Source organism: Seriola dumerili, unplaced genomic scaffold (assembly GCF_002260705.1).
Source record: "Seriola dumerili isolate Sdu_G_001 unplaced genomic scaffold, Sdu_1.0 BDQW01001299.1, whole genome shotgun sequence".
NCBI lineage: Eukaryota > Metazoa > Chordata > Actinopteri > Carangiformes > Carangidae > Seriola > Seriola dumerili.
In genome coordinates this window covers 3,039,334-3,061,695 of record NW_019175554.1, presented here as the reverse complement: position 1 = coordinate 3,061,695, position 22,362 = coordinate 3,039,334, and the positions used below count along the sequence as shown (strand labels likewise).

General features: G+C 38.0%; 2 protein-coding genes across 2 annotated transcripts in view; one reads left to right on the top strand and one right to left on the bottom strand.

The window, feature by feature from the left end:
- The first annotated feature begins 302 nt into the window (after window positions 1-302).
- On the top strand, window positions 303-7,079 carry eif3j (eukaryotic translation initiation factor 3 subunit J). The gene is made up of 8 exons (XM_022767821.1): window positions 303-408; window positions 556-644; window positions 2,681-2,738; window positions 2,854-2,960; window positions 3,114-3,210; window positions 5,567-5,737; window positions 5,849-5,922; window positions 6,279-7,079. Exons 1-8 carry the CDS (start codon window positions 396-398, stop codon window positions 6,405-6,407), a joined length of 738 nt encoding a protein of 245 aa, XP_022623542.1. The 5' UTR covers window positions 303-395; the 3' UTR covers window positions 6,408-7,079.
- Window positions 7,080-7,442: 363 nt separating this feature from the next.
- The window catches only part of cilp (cartilage intermediate layer protein), a 53,512-nt gene continuing 38,592 nt past the window's right edge, over window positions 7,443-22,362 (bottom strand). The window contains exons 2-9 of the mRNA XM_022767799.1: window positions 12,676-12,754; window positions 12,068-12,121; window positions 11,659-11,928; window positions 11,310-11,489; window positions 10,886-11,191; window positions 10,597-10,705; window positions 10,321-10,469; window positions 7,443-10,148 (exon numbers count right to left, since the gene is read on the bottom strand). Of these exons, the coding sequence (XP_022623520.1) occupies window positions 7,789-10,148; window positions 10,321-10,469; window positions 10,597-10,705; window positions 10,886-11,191; window positions 11,310-11,489; window positions 11,659-11,928; window positions 12,068-12,121; window positions 12,676-12,754 (3,507 nt within the window). The 3' untranslated portion in view covers window positions 7,443-7,788. The remainder of the gene's footprint in view (window positions 10,149-10,320; window positions 10,470-10,596; window positions 10,706-10,885; window positions 11,192-11,309; window positions 11,490-11,658; window positions 11,929-12,067; window positions 12,122-12,675; window positions 12,755-22,362) is intronic.

Here is a 22,362-nt window from a genome sequence, read left to right as displayed (position 1 = left end):
AAAGCATCCTCACATGCTGTACACATAGCGGGTTTTGAAGTATTGAAAATTGAAAAATTTTAGATCGTAGTCTAATTCAAGGGTCTGATACAAAAATTATGAAAATCTTACCAACTTATACTTTTTATTTACAAACTGCCAATAAAAAGGCAGACATGACAACATGTCGACATATTGTATATACCGTATCAAGCACCCTCCTTGTGTTTACTATTTAAATAAAAATATCCGGGGAGCCTGATCAGTGTCATGTTGCCTGAAGTAGTCCAGGGCAGTGAGGACGTTAGATAAGCCGACAGTGACGTCCAGGAGGTGGGAGCTGTTTCTGAACGTGGCCAGCGGGCTGCAGCACTGACTCCACCGCGAGCCTGTCAAACACAACCAACACAGCCGACATGGCGGACTGGGGTGAGAAACTTAGTTGGGAAGGATAGCTATCTGTACACCATCCGCTACGACACAGGCTTTGTTTTAGGAGGCTAACACTCCCTTATTGTCAAACTTGCTCGTTAGATGTGGATTGGACTAACGAATCTCATGTTGTCGTTTTTACAGACGCTGACAACTTCGAGCCGGAGGAGCCGATTAAAAAGGCGGCAGCGATGGACAAATGGGAAGGCGAAGACGAAGATGAAGATGTTAAGGTAAATTTACATGACAAACACTCACACGGTCAGTACTTTACGCAGCCAACGTTTGTCAGTTGAACGTTAATCGAGCGGTTAGCCGGTCCGATGAATGTGAAGCTAACGTTGGGTAGAAGCACTCTAGCCCCGGCTGTGGTGCCATGCTCCACCGCAATCTCTGGCTGCCTGTCAGTCCCAACCCCCGTGTCTGTGTTAGCTTTGTGTTAGCTGACGGCTAACTCGTGTGGCTCTATCAGGCATGCTGTAGTAACTCCAGTTTAGCTAACGGTAGGCTCTACTCGGTTTTCAACTGTCGTAACGTACCGTTAACACAATGAATGTTAACGCACCAATAAAGGGTTTGGATTAAACTTACTTTCTGAACGCTTATATTGTTTGTTTTTAGTTTGAAGTGGACAGCCACGGATGTAATTTTTGGGTAGCCGGGCGTAATTTGGATAACGTAGCTTGAAGCTAAGCTCTTCCCGGGCCACTTAGCTAGCAAACTCGCTAGCTCCCCTGTCAGCTTGCGTCTAAAATGAGCTTTACCGTTAGGTAACCTCGACGATAGCGTCGTTAACCTAAGTGGTTTGGAATATTTGGTTAATATAGACGGTTATCTCATCATTGCCCAAGGCTGGTTGCATTAAATGATTGTGTGAGGTTAGTAATCGTGTCTTGTCCTGAATACCCACAGGTTGAGTTTCGTTTAACATGAGGCAGCGTTAGCTTGCTAACCAACTTTAGCCACAATCACATGAAATCATCATCTGGGTTGATGACTCAACTGAGCCAAGAACTAGGCCTGGAAGTTTCCGACTTTACAACAGGCGTTTTGTAGGAGACTGGTTTTCAGTCGATGGTGCATTACAGGTGGTTATTACCTGAATGCTGACATTGTCGCTGTCCAGAAACCTCAGATAATTGACCCTGGGAAAGTGCTGGTAGAGGCCTCTTCAATTGTTCAGGTTTCCGTCACATATGGTGCCCAAACTAAAGAAACTGATGATTTCATGTCCTCCGTAGTACAAACTCTAGTTTTATTCAGCAAGCAGGGTAAAATGTTTGTAGCAAACCAGGGTCTAACAGTCAATAAAACAAATGAAAAGAATGTGTAATCTCAAGTGGATTGTGTTGAGTTATTCTTATATGTACAGTATGCTCAAATATAACAGCAGCTTGTGGAAACCCAGGCTATAAATAGGTCAAATAGTAATGTATATATCTCTGTGTTTTAAAGTAGAGTTAGTTATCCTGCTAACAGTTTGTGAAGCACTAACTTTTTCTGATAAAGACTATGTGGGATAGGCCTTTAATTCCTAAATGAAATTAAAGGATAGGATTTAAATGTTTAACAACAACTATGTAGATATTATTGGAGTGCACTACTTGGCAGATCTTGAACTGTGTATTTGTACTTGGTTTTTGGATCAGTCCCCAACTAGTGCTTTCTCATGGCAGCATTAAGTAGGGCATGTGTATTTTAAATTATTTCCTCAATATTAATGTTGAGGTTTTCCAATAACAATATCCCAATATGGAAGGTGTACCCAAAATCACCCATAACATAATAAAAAAATCAATGAGCCGCACACCCCTGGTAAGATTCAAAGTCCTTAAATGTGTCAATCAAAAACTAACAACCAATTTTGTTTGTTTTTTAGTATCTGACAACAGATATTTGTAGAACAACAAAATATAATTTGAGATCAACTGATTTCACTGAAATCTTACAAATAAGGTTATTGAAATATGACCCATCCGTAGTATTAAGATATTTATTGCTCTGGATAGACTTGGATTTATCCAGCATTACATACTTTTGTTGCCTACATTCCCTTGCCTATATTGTAACTAACTGTAATACTGTTTGTGTGTTAGATGGTCTTTATGTCCTCATTATTCAGATGTATTATATAAAACTTTCAATACACTCATTTATTTTATAATTTATAAAGAAATTTACATTTGTCTCAATTAATGATTTTTCCACTACTTGCTTATGTAGCCTGAATAATAAATGATAACTATCCCACCTTTTTTTTTATTTACAGGACAACTGGGATGATGAGGAGGAAGATGAGGAGAAAAAAGGAGAGGTGAAAAAAACAGGTTTGTATTTTTCACAAGAACTTGATGCATTGTACTGTATGTTAATCAGGGGCTAAATTGTCTGCTTTTTCTGAAATTTACATTTTGCCTATATTCCATTATTTTTAATTTTCAGAGACAAAAGTTTCTGAAAAGAAAAAATTGATTGAGAAGATCAAAGAGAAAGAAAACCGGTTAAAGAAGAAACAACAGGAGCTGAAGGAGAAAGAGCTGGAGAATAAAGTGAGTCTTTTTTTTTTCTTTTTTTTCTTTTTTTTAATGTTTTATGTCTAACGGTTATAGTATAGCATTATAGTAACTATAATGCACAAAACTATTGTCCCCTCTGTCATCTCTAATGTTTTAATTTTGACTTTGTGGTATCTATTAATACAGCAAGAGGAGCTCACTCCTGAAGAACAACTCGAAGAGAAGTTAAGAGTGAAGAAATTACAGGAAGACGCAGACTTGGAGCTAGCAAAAGATGCTTTTGGTAAGACAGCACTACCTTTCAGTTAACAAAGAAAAAAAATATAAGTAGTTTTCCACAATACACAATACTTCAATTTGTGTACATCCAACTGCAAAACTAATGCATACCTTTTTAAGAGAGAATGCAATTTACACTCACCTGCCACTTTATTTGGTAAACCTTGGTAGTACTGGGTTGGAACCCCTTTTGCCTTCAGAACTGCTTTAATTCTTTGTGACATAGATTCAACTAGGTGCTGGAAACATTCCTCAGAGGTTTGTGTCCATATTGACATGATAGCATCACGCAGTTGCTACAGGTTTGTCAGCTGCACATCCATGATGCAAATCTCCTGTTCCAACACATCCCAATGGTGCTCTGTTTGATTGAGATCTGGTGACTGTGGAGGCCATTTGAGTACAGTGAACTCATTGTCATGTTCAAGAAAGAAGTTTGAGATGATTTCAGCTTTGTGACATGGCGCGCTATCCTGCTGGAAATAGCCATTAAAAGATGGGTACACTGTGGTCATAAAGGGATGGACATGGTCAGCAACACTACTCAAGTAGGCTGTGGCGTTTAAACATTGCTCAAGTGATACTTAGGGGCCCAAAGTGTGCCAAGAAAATAACCCTCATATAATTACACCACCTCCACCTGCCTGAACCGTTGATACAAGGCAGGATGGATCCATGCTTTCATGTTGTTTACACCAAATTCTGACCCTGCCATCTGAATGTCGCAGCAGAAATTGAGACTCATCAGACCAGGCAGCGTTTTTCGAATCTTCTATTGTCCAATTTTGGTGAGCCTGTGCGAATTGTAATTCCTGTTCTTAGCTGACAGGAGTGGCACCTAGTGTGGTCTTCTGCTGCTGTAGCACATCTACTTCAAGGTTTGACATTTTGTGCGTTCAGAGATGCTCTTCTGCATACCTCGGTTGTAACGAGTGGTTGTTTGAGTTACTGTTGACTTTCTATCAGCTCGAACCAGTCTGGCCATTGTCCTCTGACCTCTGGCATCAACAAGGCATTTTTGCCAGAGAACTGCCGCTCACTGGATATTTTCTTTTTTTCAGATCATTCTCTGTAAACCCTAGAGATGGTTGTGTGTGGAAATCCCAGTAGATCAGCAGTTTCTGAAATACACAGACCAGCCTGTCTGGCACCAACAACCATGTCACGTTCAAAGTCACTTAAATCACCTTTCTTCCCAATTCTGATGCTCGGTTTGAACATCAGCAGATCGTCTGACTATGTCTACATACCTAAATGCATTGAGTTGCTGCCATGTGATCGGCCTATTAGATATTTGCGTTAACGGGCAGTTGAACAGGTGTACCTAATGAAGTGGCCAGTGAATGTATATTTCATGTTTAGTTTGCTTGGCTTGCATAAGTCTTTGCTAGATTGTTACCATGGAATTTCCTCTACTTTTCAAAAACGGATACCCTCTTATTCATACTGTAGATGCAACATACTGTAACTCACGAATCATTTTAATTTTAACCTGTTCATATACTCATGCTTAGCTGTGTCATGTATGTAGACTTGGAATGTGTGTTCAGAACCTACAAAAATGTATGCTTTCTGAGATATTATAGGCTTTTTCATTCACCAACAAAACCCTCTTTGTAACCAGTTTGTCATAACATATAAGCATTTCTGAACCCTCACCAGTATTTACTTAGCCTGTCTCTTGTATGTGGTTTTACTAAAAGCAGAAGCATCATGAAGTAAGAAATTTTTTTTTTTTAAAACAGTTTTAGTTTTTGTAATTAATGTATGTTTAAAGAAGTGCATAGTGTTCCCAAAATTTGCTTTTTTAGAAATAATAAACACCATATGACATTTTTCACTTGAATTATTCCAGTCTCTCATATTATAGGTAACTAGAGTGGTACTCAGTAGAACGCATGGCAAACAATCTCATACATGTCTGTCAGATCGATAATTATCTGTATATGCACCAAACTGTACATTCATAGATCTCAACATCATTAATATGGTGAGAGGTCAGTCAGTTTTTGTTTGTTTTACATTAAGATCCATAGATTACTTCTTGAGAAATTAAGGAAAATATAGAAAAATGGCCTTTCTTGCAAGGTTAAGGAAAAAAAAACACTCCCCTTTATGATGGATCGGCACCTAAATTTAATGGGTTCTTCCCTGGCCCATGCTCCACCTCTACTGTTTTTAAATTACCACAAACCCATTTTATCATTCCTGTGCTGTAAATGTTTTGATATTGCTGTAATCTCAGCAACCTGAAAAATATCAGCTCAAATTTTCCCCCTTAAGCAAAATTGTTGGTGTAAACACACTTGAGGTCCAATATAAAAGCATATACATCAAACTGCTTTTTACATTTTTTTCAGGTGTTAGCAGCACTTCGAACAGTGTTACTGGGATCGATGCCATGTGTCCATCTTCCAAAGAAGACTTCACAGAGTTTGAAAAATTGCTGAAAGAAAAGATATCCCAGTTTGAAAAATCTGTGCATTATTCAAGTTTCTTGGAGTCATTGTTTCGGGAACTCTGTATTTCATGTAAGTATCTTTTACACTAATTTTTACTGAACAATATTGATTAATACCCATATTTACCATGTCAGTCAAAGCAGGCTTGACCAATAACTGTTTTTTTTTTTCCTCTTACAGTGGAAGTAGATGACTTGAAGAAAATCAGTAATTCCCTGTCAGTCCTACTTAGTGAAAAACAGAAACAAGAAAAAGTGAGTGACTGCATCCTTGTATTTTGGTATTTTTTCAGATAAATTTAGATCTGTAGTATTCAGTAGGGGGTGCTGTTTAGCTTGCCTAGTCACTTCATGTCTGCTCATAGTTGAAATATACTGGTTTTATCCTTTTAATATTCATCTGGTGTCTATACTGAATTTAAATAAACAGTGATATATTTGTTAATTCAAGTGTAATATGTAACATACCAGCTGAATACACATGAATAATTTAGTCTGTTACATTGTTCAACCAGAGAGTTCTCAGGCCAAATTAGAAAGCTGTTTTGCTGCAAATGTGTATTCATATATAATGTATATCGTTTTAAGTGACTTTTTATTTGCCTTTACAGCAAAACAAAGGAAAGAAGAAGAAGAAAGGGGTCGTAGCTGGAGGTGGGTTAAAAGCACAGCTGAGAGATGACCTTGACTATGCAGAGTTTGATGGTGGATACGCCCAAGACTATGAGGACTTCATGTGACACTGGCTCCATCACTACTGCCCTTTACCCCTCCCAACCCTCAGAAATGCAGCTGTACCTTCTCATGCTGTCCAGTGCCATCCTGGAAAATCTGAACTATGTGTTGCCCCCTTCATTTTGCTTCAATGACCAGAGGGAGTATACCAGGGAGCATACAGTCTCACCAACTCTTTATGTTCATACATATGGAATTGCCTTTTCTCTGTCTCATTCAGCCTCGACTCACACACACATAATCATGTAGTAACTGTTGGGTGACCCAGCTTCAATGGAGAATACATTGTAACTGCTGTTGTCTGAATTTTGCGGGGCGCATTTTTAATTAAATGTTGCTCCTGTCAAAATGGCAGATATAGTATTGCAGTTATAACTGTAGTGACATAGAAACACAAGGTTCTATGCAAATTCTTTAACCAGAATGTCATGTATATATTATAGGTCTCACTTACCTGTGGATGGTTCTTACAGGAAAGTATATAGTATCTATAACTTTGGTTGCCAAATGCAGAACAATTATTCAGTACATTATTCATCTTTATCTCTGGAAAGGTTGCATTGTAGGTGATTTTGAGACTGATGCAACATGTAAGTAGTAGTTGTGAGAGAGCACATGACATTCATTGTAAGATAAAAGGGATAGACAAGTATAATAAATGTGACTTTAAAACCTCACAGCCATTCTCTTGATACATCTCTGGAATATCCTTGAAAATTTGGAGCAAAGAGTGCTTATAGGTATTTTTTGTGCATGACAAAAATGTAATTTACTAATTTGATTTGTACTAATGCAGAAAAAGTATGGATCAGGCAAGGGGATTAACTTGCTACAACTGGTCTCCTAATCATTGCTTCTGCAGGCTTGTATCAAGTGTGATGAGGAGCGGGGGCTTATGGGCTTCACCCCACCATGTCTTCATATGGGCTACAGTTAGTTGAAAGGGGCATATTTCTCCTTTTCTTTTCTAGCAATTGACCAGTTTCAATGTTACATGGACAATTGGATACATTATAACGTGGAAAATACAGCATCTGCAGTGTTTTATAAGCATCTAATTTAATAAATCACTGGTCAAAAGGATAAGTTGTCTTTCTGTCTTTGTTTACAACATCAATGAAAGAACCTTGAAAGTAACCAATTACAGATTTTAAGGCATGTGTAATAAATACTCTATTTACAGTTTCAAGTAAATATTTACGACAGTACAGTTGAAAATGTAAGTAAGACAGAAAAATCAGATGGCCTAGCTTTGGTCAGTTACATATTCATTGATTTTGGAAAAAAAGTCAATATAAAATATTTGTATCAAAATGTGGTTAACACTATCCACTCATCTCCATTGTAGGTATTCATTTGGTCTCCCATGTTGACCTTCAGTGTTGCTTAGCTTGTGGCATCTGTGCGTCTTCCTGTAGGATTTCTGGTGCTACGTCTACGACTGCTGCGAGGTGCATTGGCCCTCTGCCGGCGTCGGTTCTGCCTGCCTTCTCCTCTCACCACACTTGTTACTGTCTGACCTTGAGAACTCTGCTGTGCCTGGAAGACACTCTGTCGTGACACCTCACGATCTCCACAGGTGAACGTCAGTGCCACACCCTCGTTGCTCTTCATGACACGAGATGTACCATCAGAGGTGCCATCAAAGCAGCGTCCAAGAGCAATCTCTTTAGCTGTGCGGGGATCCTGGTCTGTCACTGTATAAATTCCATAGTTATGGCCAAGAGGGTCAAGAGGCGCTAGCATGGTGAACTCATTGGTGTCATTGTTGACAGCTAGGGGCAGGTGGTTGACCAGATATTCCTGAAGCATTGTGTTGACATGATCTCTCTTGCAGCTTCCTTGTGGAATCACCTTCACCAGGGTACGATCGACACGCTCTTGATCATACAGCATCCCACTGCATTTGAACTCCAAACACACAGCTGATACAGTTGTCTGGTCCATGTCACGGATGCTGCGAGTATCTCGGAGCCCATAGAGCTGGCCCACTGTCTTGGGATGGGTGCCACCCATGTTGCGGGACCGCACATTGATCTCATGTGGGCTGTTGATTTTTACTTTAATGTAGCAGGCACGGTATTCCATGGGCTTGGGCCACCAGCTCAGGTAGTCCTCTGTCCAGCTCATAGGGTCATCTTCATTGAACGGCACTGTGTTGTAATCATAGCGGTCACCTTCCACTCTTGAGAAGCGGAAGTGTGCTGCACTGAATGGGGCCTCCTCACATTCTTTCAGTTTCTCAAATGCGTACACTGGTCCGTTGCCTTCCTCAGCTGTGTTGGGACTTGGTTTTGCCACATTAATGCTGAATGCTGTTTTCTTCACCCTGGGGTCTTCATGGTCAGTCCGTTTGTAGTTCAGTTTACCCAGATAAGGTTGGGGCACTCCAACAAGGTTGGGATTGAGTTTGGGAGCAGAAGGGACAGCCTCTAGTTCCTCCCCTCCAAGGTTGGCCATGACATAGGCAGAGTAGGCATCAGCTTTTTGTTCATCACAGAAGGCAGGAAGACAGGCACCATTGGAGCCAGTGATGACACTATCAAATCGGCCCCAGGCACGTGGGTTTGAGGAGTAGCCGGCTGTGGGCTCCATGTTTATGAGACTCACCACAACTCCCTCCACCTGCTCACTGGGCATGAAGCGCTCACTGCGGAAGGCCCTCACTTTCACATAGCACCTGCGGTTCTCTGGGACGTCCAGGTTAAACAGCCGTCTCTCTCTGATCTCCATGTTACCAATCAAAAAGGTTCTTTCCTCCCTTTTGCCTCTTCTTTTCTTCTCCACCTGTAGACTTCCCTCCTCCTCCCAGAGCCCAGTATCAGGGTTCAGTGACCACAGCTTCATGGTGTTAAGATGCTCAGGCATTGTCACCTGAGCAGAATCCAGGAGCACCTTTACTTCACCTGCGTTCAAGGGCTCATTGTTTTCCTCACCCCTGAAGTCAACTGAGAACATACCATAGGTTCTCAGTGGCAGGGTATCTCCTTCATCTCCCACAAAATTCAGATCACTTTGTGCTGCAGCAACAGTGGAAACGTCTCTTGGGTCAAGAAATGTTACACTAGCATTGACATTACCCATATAGACCTCTCCATTCTCCTTATAGAAGGAATAGGGAGGAATCTGGAGCTGAACCATGGCCTCCTGGCCCTCCACCTCCCCAAGCTCCAGAGTGCTGGTTTCTGTGGAGCTGATGGTGACAGGAGCTTTCTTTCTTAAAAGTTTGATCTCATGGTAAACAGCCCCTCCTTTGGTGTTAAATGGAAGTACCTTGGTGGTGTTGACAAATTTCTGCATGTTGTCCACAAATGTCAGGACTAGCCTCTCTGTGTCTGGAGGGACCTGGATGGAGAAGGTACCTTTGTAGCCTGTGCGACTAATTCTGACTCCATTCATAAAAATATGGCCAAACCTCATTGGCTCACCATTGTCTGCAGCAATGGCCCTACCATGCACAATAGCCTTGGTGTCCACACATTTCTGGCAGCCACACTCAGTCACCACCATGGTGGGCAGCTGGTAACCCTGGCATGTTAGCTGCCTCTCCTCCATCTTTTCCACGCCACAGCAATAAGCCACTTTGTCTTTGCACCGGATGCCATTGTCCAGCTGTCCAGTACATGTACTGGAGGGACACTTGCCCACATCATAGTAGAATGAGTTTGTGCTGTTTTGGTAGCAGTCATGTGGAAGACGGATGAGGTGGGATTCAGGCTTTGGGTTACATGAATGCTCATTTCTACCTGTGTTTGAGATGCAGAAATCAAAATATTAATTAAGTTTTATCATACTGCCATCTTTCTTGAGTTAAATACAGTATGTACCCCATTGCGATTACTCTGCTTAATGCTCACAAAGTCTGTTTTTTCACATTCCTGTGTATTAAATATATTTATAAATTTAACGAGAACACACCTAAGACTTTGAGTGTAGCTGGTTTGGTCTTAATAGCCCCAGATGCGCCACTTGCTCTGCAGTAGTACTCCCCGGCCTGCTCAGGACGCAGACCTTTGAGGACCAAGGTGTTCTCAGACTGCTTCTCCATGAGACTGTTGTTATGAAACCTGTTAGTTCACAGAGAAGGAAAGACAGCAGAAGCAAAAGCATGAAATAAAATAGTTTAGTTTTGAAATTAAAAAAAACAACAGTGAATGACTCTGTCAACTATGATTTCAATATAACAAGTCTTACCACTGGTACTTGTCTGGCTGTGGCGTTCCTGCTACTTTGCAGCAGAAGGCAGCAGTTTGTCCCTGCCTCCTGGCCTTGCTCTCAGGGTTGCTCAACACATGAAGCTTCTCTGACATATGACAGTTGGAGATAAAATTACATATTACCTTTTCGTTTCCTTACATGCTTTACAAACTTCTTGTCAGTAAAAATGTAGCTAAAAAATATTTTCATATCTTAATCTGATACAGCTCCAATGGTAATGTGAACCATAGTCAAATATTTTGCTGTAAAACCCCATCTACTGTACCTGTTCTTTTTAGTTGGACACTGAGGACTGAGGTGTGTTCAGCACTGTTGGGGACAACAACGTTGAGGGTGGCATGACCCTGCAGGCTGACTGTCAGCGTGGTGTTGCCATCAGGGCAGATACCAGGGATGCGGAAATGTCCGTTGTGGTCAGTAAGGGTAAGAAGCTTGCCATAGCGAAGGATGGTAGCCCCTACAGCAATGAGACCTCCAGCACCACGTACAGAACCCAACAGGATGTGCTCTTCACACATGCATGTGTCACACTCAGCATTCGCCCTCCCCATTACACACTGCAGGGAACAATCTAAAGAGAAAAACAAAAAAAAATACAAAGTTGAGTGATTCACAGGTTTTAATTCACGACCTGACTGAATTGAATCAAAGAAGTCAGGGTCTGTAAAACTAAACTGACACTAACTTACCTGCTTTTGGACACTCATGTCCATTGCATGCCTTCCCTTCTACTTTAGGTCCACTGCAAGGCACAGAGTGAGACTGGCAGTTTCTTGAGCGAACTTGGACCCCCAATTGACCACAGAGGGCAGGACATGGGCTCCAGTCTGACCACGGCCCCCAAGTACCCTGAGTTTTCACACTGTTATCTGTTGGAAAATAGATTATTAATAATATTCAAACCATCATCCTGAAATGAAATGTGTTATTATTTGTATGTGTATTAGCAGAAAATGGTTAGAAGCAGGAAAAAGTCAATCTTTTAAAAAGCATTCAAGGACTCCATGAATGAATATCAAAGGTGCTATGAGACCAAACCTTTGGGACAGAAGAAGCGGACTGCGTAGTTGGAGCAGTTGCGTTCAGGACCTTGCTCCACATTGAGGCACCAGAAGCCCACAGTGGGGTCTGCATGGACCTTTTCCCCAGTTTCACGGGCTGGGACCCATTCAGTGGTTCTGGCTTCGATTGCCCGGGGAGTCTCACACACTCGGGCACGGTAATAGAAACGAATGGCCTCCAGCTGCTCATAGTCCCCCCGGCCTCCGGGGTGATCGACATTGAACCATGTGGTCCACTCATAGTTTTCTAGACACATAGAGAGCACAGAAATAGACATGCCCTGAGTAGCAGCTCATTCTGTGTTCAGCATATCTACTACAAGTTAGGAATATGACTAAACCTCATACACTTTTCATTTTGTTTAGGATTTTGGAACATAAGTTACCATCAGAGTGATATACCGCTGGACCAGACTCTTTGTTGTCCTTTCTCCATGATCCTGCAACAGACAAAACATAATGTGTGATTAATGCCTAAACTGTGTCTTACACGATAAGTAACATTCATATTGGTAATGTGCTTTAATTATTATTCCAAATGTTGCTTGCTTGAAAACATAATTTAACGTCTGTGAAATGCATTTGACGTAAACATGAAAGCAATTATTAATGACTTGGAAGCCACTCCTTTGAAAATTTGCAAACTGTAATTCAGTTTTGACACTCACTGAAAAAACCTAAATAAATCTGCAAGAAGGAACATATTTTTAGCTGCAGACCAATTTTTGTAGAAAACTAACTAAAAACTAACTAAATCATACATTAACCTTCAATTTTCCCTTGACTTTACATTGTTAAATTTGTCTGTTTTAACATCCTGCCTCCAATCTCATTAGACTGCAATGCACAACTGTCTGTATTTTGATGTGTTTACATGTGCAAATGTCTCAATCTGACTGTTACTTGTGTGTGTATGTTGTATGTGAAGGGTGTGGTGTCTTTCTGTACACATGTGCCACTAACAAGAGTCTTGTCATCTAGGTGAGAGACCCACCTTGAGCAGTAACAACAGAGGCTGCGGTGATTCCCAGGATGAGGAGAAGAGGCCTCAGTGACATTTTCACACTCTGTCGCTACGTCTGGCCCTTGAACTTTCACCTCTGGTAAGTGTGCGTTTCACACCAGGAGCTCCAAAGAAGATAGAGTCCAGCAGCAGAAACTCCTGGTGGGAAGATTATGATAAAACATGGGGAAGAAACATAAGATGAGCCAATGATCCATGTTACCAATGTTCAATATTGCATTTTAATGTTGTTTTTAAACACATACTGTACACTCCTGTGGATGTGAGACAAAAAATATACTTACATACTACTTAAATTGAGTTTTAGTGTTAAACTTTAATAACCTGAATTAAATAATAGTTCCTATCAAGAACTAAAAAAAAATGTGCTTGTAAGGATTCTGTTCCATGCTTTTTGTCTTTCTGAGGTTTTAGGGTGAAAAAAACATGGCTGGACAGAGCCCCCCACTCAGATTACACATCTGTGTTAGCCATCACCATATCCAAAGCACCCCCCCCCCCCCCCCCCCCCCCCCCCCCCCCCCCCCCCCCAACACACACACACACACACACACACACACACACACACACACACACACACCCCCACACACACACACACACACACACACACCATTTGCATTTGTACACTGGCAAAAGTGTAAATGACAGACTAATTAGTCACCGTTTATTTTAAGGTGAAAGACTATTGATTATATAATGAATACATTAATTAAGTTTGAACAGGAGGAGTTACATGCAGTATATTAGAGTACAGTGAAATTATAATAATGACTATTAGCAGATATGCAATTTATCAACAGTAATCTGAAATAAAGACAATAAAGACAAAGATTCAAATGACAAATAATACCATTCAAATTACGGGCTCTGAAATCAGAATGAACTGTCCACTTTCTGCAACATACAGTGGGGTCCAAAAGACTGAGACCACTTTCCCATTCATTCACTGTAGTTTAAACTTAAACCACTAAAGCAGTTGACTATTTTACTGATATTGTTTTTAATCATGCATGCAATAACAACCTAGTTGCATTCGCATTGCGGTATTCCTACCTCTGCCTTTACATTTTAAAGTATATAGTTATAACAGATTGACACAGACGCATTAACTTATTTAATAATCTACTTTTTCCTTACCTTCTTGTTGATTTCACTATCCTGTTTTTTTTGGGTTTTTTTTAGGAATGTCCTTCTTTACCCTCTTTTCTTTCTTTATATGTCTGTCTCACATGTCTCTCCTCCACCTCTGTTCTTCACTCTGGTTCAACACACTCCCTCACATTCTCTTTTATACCTCTCGGCCTCGGGCACCCCTGCCTCTCCTCCCTCCTCTCTTGGCAGTGTGCCACAGCGTCTTTTGATTACATTATTATCCCTATAATTTATCACCCTCATTGTACAACCATGACACGCTGTGGTTATTAAATAGTGCTACATATGAAAGAGGGACAGTCAGGGGGTCTGACTAACAAATGCTGGTGTTAATAAATTGACCCCCTGTTCAAGATCAATGCTGATTGAGGCAAACTGGGCATTTGTCTTTTCCTCTGCTCTCAGCCTGAATGTTTCTGTTTCATGACTCTGCATGCAGAGTGTACAATGCATGCTCATGACAAAAGTAGATCCAATAAGCACACTGGCTTTCAAATATGTTATAAATAAAGCACCATAAAACACATTTTAGGGTCAATGTACATTTACAGTAATTCTTGACAAATCTTTCTTTCTTTATTGTCACATAATTTAGATTTTTTTAATTTATGTTGACATTTATACCATGTGAAGAAGCAATTTATTTAGAAAACACTTGAAAATGGACATTGAGTTACTTTTTTTTAAATGTCCAATGTCAAGTGGATTTGAACACAAGTCCTGAGACCTTCATAAATAACATTATGCTCCTGGTTTTTACATCTTGTGCAGCTATGCATTTACACTTTGTTATATAATGTTACTACAGTTGCTACAGTTACATGTCTGGCAGTGTGATTAGAGGCCATTTTATTTCACAGTCTATCTGCAGTCACACAGTGTAAGTCTTATATATAGATTTTTAGACTGATTGCTGAGCGAAGATTATATTTAAAAAAATGTTTTTAACTCATGTTACTATAAAAACATTTTACCAAAGAACATTAATCAAAACCTTGTTTCAGTTGGAGCATAAAGTCAGTCAGCAAACAGTTATTTAATACATCCAGCAGATACAGAGTAACATTATCATCCTTTTAAAGTTTTGTTTCTGGCCTGGCAAATATAAGTCCAATCTTCACCCATGTATGGCTTTTTAGCTACTAAATGCTCCACTATGTTCACAGACTAGTCGCTAACTGTGTCTGCTGTTTGGTGCTGGGCAGGTAGAGTACAGGATTTTTAGAGCTTTTTCACTGAAAACAACTGGCTAATGTGGCCTAAAACAGCAGTGAGAGTGTGAACCAAAACAGTACAGCTGCAGGCCAGAACACCAAAACAATCGGCTAAAAGATAATAGGAAGGGTGATAAGTCTCTGTGCGATCACCCCTTTCGTATTGCACTTATTCATTTAATATCACAGTCTAGAGAAAGAGTCAGAGACAGGGAGGATGTGGAGCAGATTCTAAAAACATAGACATGTCATGTCTGTTAGAGATCCTGTAATCACCAGGATCTGTTGTTTTTCCACACAACATTCATTAGCTGACCTCATCTTGTCAATTACAAGGCAAAGAACACCCAGGAGGGGAAGAATTTAACCTGGTGCCACACCTCAGTCTTTCCAGGCTTCTTTCAGTTCCCAGGCCAGGTGAAGGGACCAGTGACTGGTGTCAGCAGCTAAGTTAGCTTTCAATTGGGGTCATTTTGTGGATACATAAAGTAAAGTGTGCTTGTAATGTGTAGACATTACCTTCGACAGGGAATGAAGAGGAACCAGCCTCAGCAAAACAGGGTAAGAGAAACAGTCCTCACTTTATGTTTAGTGAGGACAAGTTTATGGCACTTTTTAGGTCATCAAAGGACTTTATGTCTTCATAAACAAGGAGGACAGAGGTGGGGGGTAATGATGTGAGGATAGGAAAGTGAGAGAAGCGAGAACGGATACACAAACACAAATACACAAAGTTTGGTCTCTTGGCAACAGACACAGTCCATGTTCTGCCAAACAACAACTGGATTCCAGATAGGTAAATCATGTTGGGCAAAGAATCTGTGCAATTACATCAAATGGGACTGTTTATGAAAGTGATGATTTTCATTAGTTTCCTTTTTTTGTTATGATTTAAACAAGCTCCACTATGTCATGCAGAAGGTGAAAGTTTTCGGTCATCAGGTTGGTATTCACTCAACCTCTAGCAATATCTGTCATCAACAATAAATACTTTACTTAACAGCGAACATTTTATATGACCAAACAAATTGTTTCATCGGTTCGTTTATTTTTTCTGTTTGGTTTCACCATTTGTTTCATTTCAGTGTGTTATCAGACACTAGACACTAGAGCACATTATTACATTTACTACTTACTTACATTATTTTTTAGGTACTTTACTGAGTTGTTAAAAAAAACTCTGCCCAACTACAACACCAAAATGTTGCTTACATGATAATTAATCAGTCCAAAACACAAAATGTATAATAATGTCACACTGACATGGGACATTCTATTGCATAATGAGCAAGTTTGATAGAAAATTATGTTGACAATACTGTACTTTTGCTCATACGTTTTACAATACTTAAATGGTATATTTATATTCATGCGAATTCAATGTTTTATTACTACTTTTACTTTGGTAAAGGGATGTGAATTCTTCACTTGCTGTTTAGTTTTTCTCAATCATTTGACATAAAATTACAGGTCTTGCTATTGAGAATAACTCCTTCAACAAAGTATAAATTCCTGCAGTGTTTGTGGTTGACACAACAGAATCACATGTAGAGGATACCCGTCAGTCACATTAAGAGTGGGGGTTCTTTCATGTTAATACATATGTAGGTTCTAACTGGCAACTCTACACCATTGTTATTTGAGCTCGGAACAAAAACATAAATAAAAGCAACATCCTGACCTGACATACCATCAATTACTGCGCCAAGCTGGAGTCCATCCCATGACAGAGGTTGTATAGCCAGAAACAGAACAAACAATACTGAAAAACACCAGATTTGATCACACCGACTCATGTCTGTTGGAACCCAGAAGTTAATGACCAAGGTAGATAGTCATACTATAGATATATAGATACTTTGCAGATTTAGAATAATAAAACATACAATGAATAAATAAATTATGCCATTATAGGTTACGTCTTGTTAATCCTTCAGGGGAAATTCACAAGCTACTAAAGGGCGTACAAAGTAATTTAAATTAGCTCAAAGTTACCAGCTACAACACTGAAGTTTGGTATTTTAATTATATTTTGATACTTCTGTACTTTTACTTCTATAATCTTGACTTTTAATTTTAATGCAGTATTTGTACACAGTGGTACTGCTACTTTCACTTAAGTAAAAGATCTGAGCACTTCTTCCACCACTGCATTTAACTTATGCTTAACAGTATTTATGCTCAACAGAACTGAAGCTACCAGGTTTGAACCTGACAGTGTCAACATTCTATAATCGATACGTTATGAATGAAGCTGTGTCAGTTATCTCAGTCTAATCTTAATAAGAATCTGCCAGTGGGGTGTAGCTCTTGAGCTACTTTTTTTCTCTTCCATGAGGCTTTCTGTTCATCATCAATGACAAAACCTCTCTTGGTAATAGAAGTTGACTGTTTTCCTCAGCGATGTAATTCTTATATCCTGAAAGATGATGTCCTTCCCCAAAAGTCAAACGTTTTGACTTCTTTATGTTTTGGTAATTTCCTTGAATCTGGATAGCTTTTTTTTTCTTTCTTCCCTAAACAGACTTAAAGGAAGTAGAGTGAGCTCTCTCCCTCTGTGTGATGCTGGGCCCCTAACGACAGTAGCAGAAGTTGCTCTGCATACTTTCACTGGTAGAGTCATTAAAGGGACCAACACTGTTCCCCCACCAGTGCTCTCTGCCTAACCTCTGCCTCCTCTATGTCCTGGTCTGCTCTGGAAAAATATTTCATGAAGCTCAGTGTCTGTCTTGGCTACAGGGGTCTCTGTTTAACCAGTGGCAACCAATACACTAAAATACTGTACTGTGTGCTCCTCAACTCAAGAGGTTAAAGAAAAAGGTCACATTTCTTCAAATCTTAATATTAAAACAATATTCTCACATTCATTTGTACTTTGAAAACAAGGACGTAGATTTGCATGTGGATGGTAGGGATATGTCCCTACCAATATTTTTGGGAGGACAGAATTATCCCTACCAATATTTGAGTTAACTTATTCACACTATGTTTGGAATGAAGTCATATTACATTATTAAAATGTGCCCTCCAAGAGGCTACGACTCCAAGAAAAAAAACTATTTAGGCATGCTAACATTTGATTGAGTGAAAGGGTGGTGGCTATCTGAAGGCTCATGTGATGTGAGAATATCACAGTGGTACTTTCTATACCTTGCTATACTATGACTTTTTATGACTTCTTATGCCCTACTATACTATGACTTTAATGAATATTAATGCCTTACTATACTATGACGTTTTTATACCTTATTATACTATATCGCTTTTATGACTTTTAATGCCTTACTTTACTATGACTTTTTATGCCTTACTATACTATGACGTTTTTTTTTTACATTTTATGCTTTACTATACTATGGCTTTTTATACCTTATTATATTACGACTTTTAATGACTTTTGATGCCTTAAAATACTGTGACTTTTTTAAGCATTACTATACTATGTCATTTTTATGACTTTTTATGCTTTACTAGACTATGACTCTTTATGCCTTACTATACTATGAAGTTTTTAATGACTTTTTATGCCTTACTATACCAGGATATTTTGATGCCTTATTATACTATGACTTTTGATAACTCACTATAAAATGAGTTTTTATGCCTTACTATACTGTGACATTTCATGCCTTAGGATATTGTGATTTTTTTATGCCTTACTATACTATTACTTTTCTGCCTTAATATACTATGTTGTTTTGATGACTTTCTATAACTTACTATAGTATGACATTTCATGCCTTACTATACTATGAAGTTTTATGACTTTTTATGCCTTACTATAATATGACTTATAATGCTTTACTATACTATGCTGTTTTTAAGAATTTGTATGCCTTACTATACTATATCATTTTTGATGACTTTTTATGCCTAACTATGCTGTGACATTTCATGCCTTACTATACAATGTCATTTTTATGACTTTTTAAGCCTTAATATACTGTCATTTTTATGATTTTTTTGCCTTAATATACTATGTCGTTTTTATGATTTTTTATGCCTTACTATCCTATGACTTACTATACTATGACGTTTTTATGACTTTTTATGCTTTACTAGACTATGACTCTTATTGCCTTACTATACTATGAAGTTACTATTTTGAGGCCTTACTATACTATGACTTATTATGCCTTACTATATTATGACTTTTTTTGACGGTTTATGTCTTACTATACTATGACTTTTCATGCCTTACTGTACTATGAAGTTTTATGACTTTTTGTGCCTTACTATAATATGACTTATGCTTTACTATACTATGCTGTTTTTAAGAATTTTTATGCCTTACTATACAATGTAATTTTTATGACTTTTTAAGCCTTAATATACTACGTCGTTTTTATGATTTTTTTGCCTTACTATACAATGTCATTTTTATAAATTTTTATGCCTTATTATACTATGAAGTTTTTATGACTTTTTACTATGATGTTTTAAGACGTTTATCCCTTACTGTACTATGACTTATTATGCCTTACTATGTTATGACTTTTTTTGACGGTTTATGTCTTACTATATTATGACTTTTGTGCCTTAATATCCTGTTGTTTTCATGACTTTTTATGCCTTACCATACTATGACTGATGAAGTTTTCATGCCTAACTGTACTATGGCTTATTATGCCTTATTATATACTATGTTGTTTTTATGACTTTTCATGCTTTATTAATACTATGTCGTTTTAATGAATTTTTATGCCTTAATATACTATGATGTTTTTCTGCCTCACTATACGATGATGTTTTTATGCCTTACTAAACTATGTCATTTTTTGCCTAATTATACCATGACTTTTGATAACTAACTATACTATGACTTTTTATGCGTTACTACACTATGACATTTGTATGCGTTAGTATACTACATTTTTATGACGTGTTATGCTTCACTGTACTATGACCTTTTAAACCTTACTATAATATGACATTTTCATGACTTTTCATGCCTTACTATAATATGACTTTTCTTGACTTACTATTCACCTTAAGAATATATCAAGAATTACAAGGCTTATGTTTGTGCAGGATTTGGAAAAACTGGTCCATGCATTTATCTTCAGTGGACTTGACTACTTTAACGGTGTCTTCACAGGTTTCCCTACAATATCGATCAGACAGCTGCAGCTGATTCAGAACGCTTCTGCTCGAGTCCTCCTCAAGACCCAGAAAGTGGAACATATAACTCCAGTTCTCAGATCTTTACACTGGATTCCTGTCTGTTAGTGAAATGATTTTAAAATACTGCTGTTGGTTTATAAAGCACTGAATTGTTTTGGGCCAAAATACATTTCTGATCTGCTGTTACATTATGAACCATCTATACCTCTCAGGTCATCTGGGACAGGTCTGCTTTCTGTCCCCAGTGTAAAAACAACATGGAGAAGCAGCGTTCAGTTTCTATGCTTCACATATCTGGAACGAACTCCGAGAAAACTAAAGGTCTTCTGCAATTCTCAGGTCTTTTAAATCACAGCTGAAGAATTTTCTATTTGCCACTGCCTTTTATTAAGCCAAATTTGAGAGTTAATATTTTACACTGCAGTGTAACTTTTATTCTCCTGTTTTATCTGTCTTGTTTCTTTTTAGCTTCTTTTTATTTCCAAATTCAACACTTTTTAATTGTTTTTAAATGTCTTTTTAGTTATGTTGCTTTAATATTCTGTGTTGATGCCTTTTATGCTCTATGTTAAGCCCTTTGAATTGCCTTGTTATTGAAATGTGCTATACAAATAAAACTTGCCTTGCCTTACCTATGTCGTTTTTGTGACTTTTTATTCCTTAGTATAATATGATGTTTTCATGCCTTACTATACTATGACTTGTTGTGACTTTTTATGCCTGACTATTCTATGAGGTTTTGATGACTTTTTGTGCCTTACTATACTATGACTTTTTATGCCTTATTATACTAAGATATTTTTATGACTTTTTATGCCTTACTATACTGTGACATTTTTATGACTTTTTATGCCTTACTATACTATGACTTTGCATGCCTTACTATACTGACTTTTTTATGACTTTTTTATGCCTTACTATACTATGACTTTTTTATGACTTTTTATGCCTTACTATACTATGACTTTTTATGCTTACTATACTATGACTTTTTATGCCTTACTATACTATAACGTTTTTATGACTTTTAATGCCTTACTATACTATGACGTTTTTATGAGGTTTTTATTCCTTATTAGACTATGATTTTTTATGCCTTACTATACTATGACATTATTATGACTTTTTATGACTTAGTATACTATGACGTTTTTATGACTTTTTATGCCTTACTATACTATGACTTTTTTATGACTTTTTATGCCTCACTATACTATGACTTTTTATGCCTTACTATACTATGACTTTTTATGACTTTTTATGCCTTACTGTACTATGACTTTTTTATGACTTTTTATGACTTACTATACTATGACTTTTTGTGCCTTACTATACTATGACGTTTTTATGACTTTTTATGCCTTACTATACTATGACTTTTTGTGCCTTACTATACTATGACGTTTTTATGACTTTTTATGCCTTACTCTGCCTTACTATACTACGACATTTTTATGACTTTTTATGCCTCACTATACTATGACTTTTAATGCCTTACTGTACTATGACGTTTTTATGACTTTTTATGCCTTACTATACGATGACATTTTTATGACTTTTTATGCCTTACTATATTATGACTTTTCATGCCTTACTATACTTTGACATTATTATGACTTTTTATGACTTACTATACTATGACATTTTTATGACTGTTTATGCCTTACTATACTATGACATTATTAAGACTTTTTATGCCTTACTATACTATGACTTTTCATGCCTTACTATACTATGACTTTTTATGCCTTACTATACTATGATGTTTTTATGACTTTTTATGCCTTGCTATACTATGACTTTTCATGCCTTTCCATACTATGTCGTTCTTACGACTTTTTATGCCTTACTATACTGTAACTTTTTTATGACTTTTTATGCCTTACTAGAGTATGACGTTTTTGTGACTTTTTATGCCTTAATATACTATGACTTTTTATGCCTTACTATACTATGACTTTTGATGCCTTACTATACTATGACATTTTCATGACTTTTTATGACTTACTATACTATGACATTTTTATGACTTTTTATGCCGTACTGTACTATGATGTTTTTATGACTTTTTATGCCTTGCTATACTATGACTTTTCATGCCTTTCCATACTATGTCGTTCTTACGACTTTTTATGCCTTACTATACTATGACGTTTTTATGACTTTT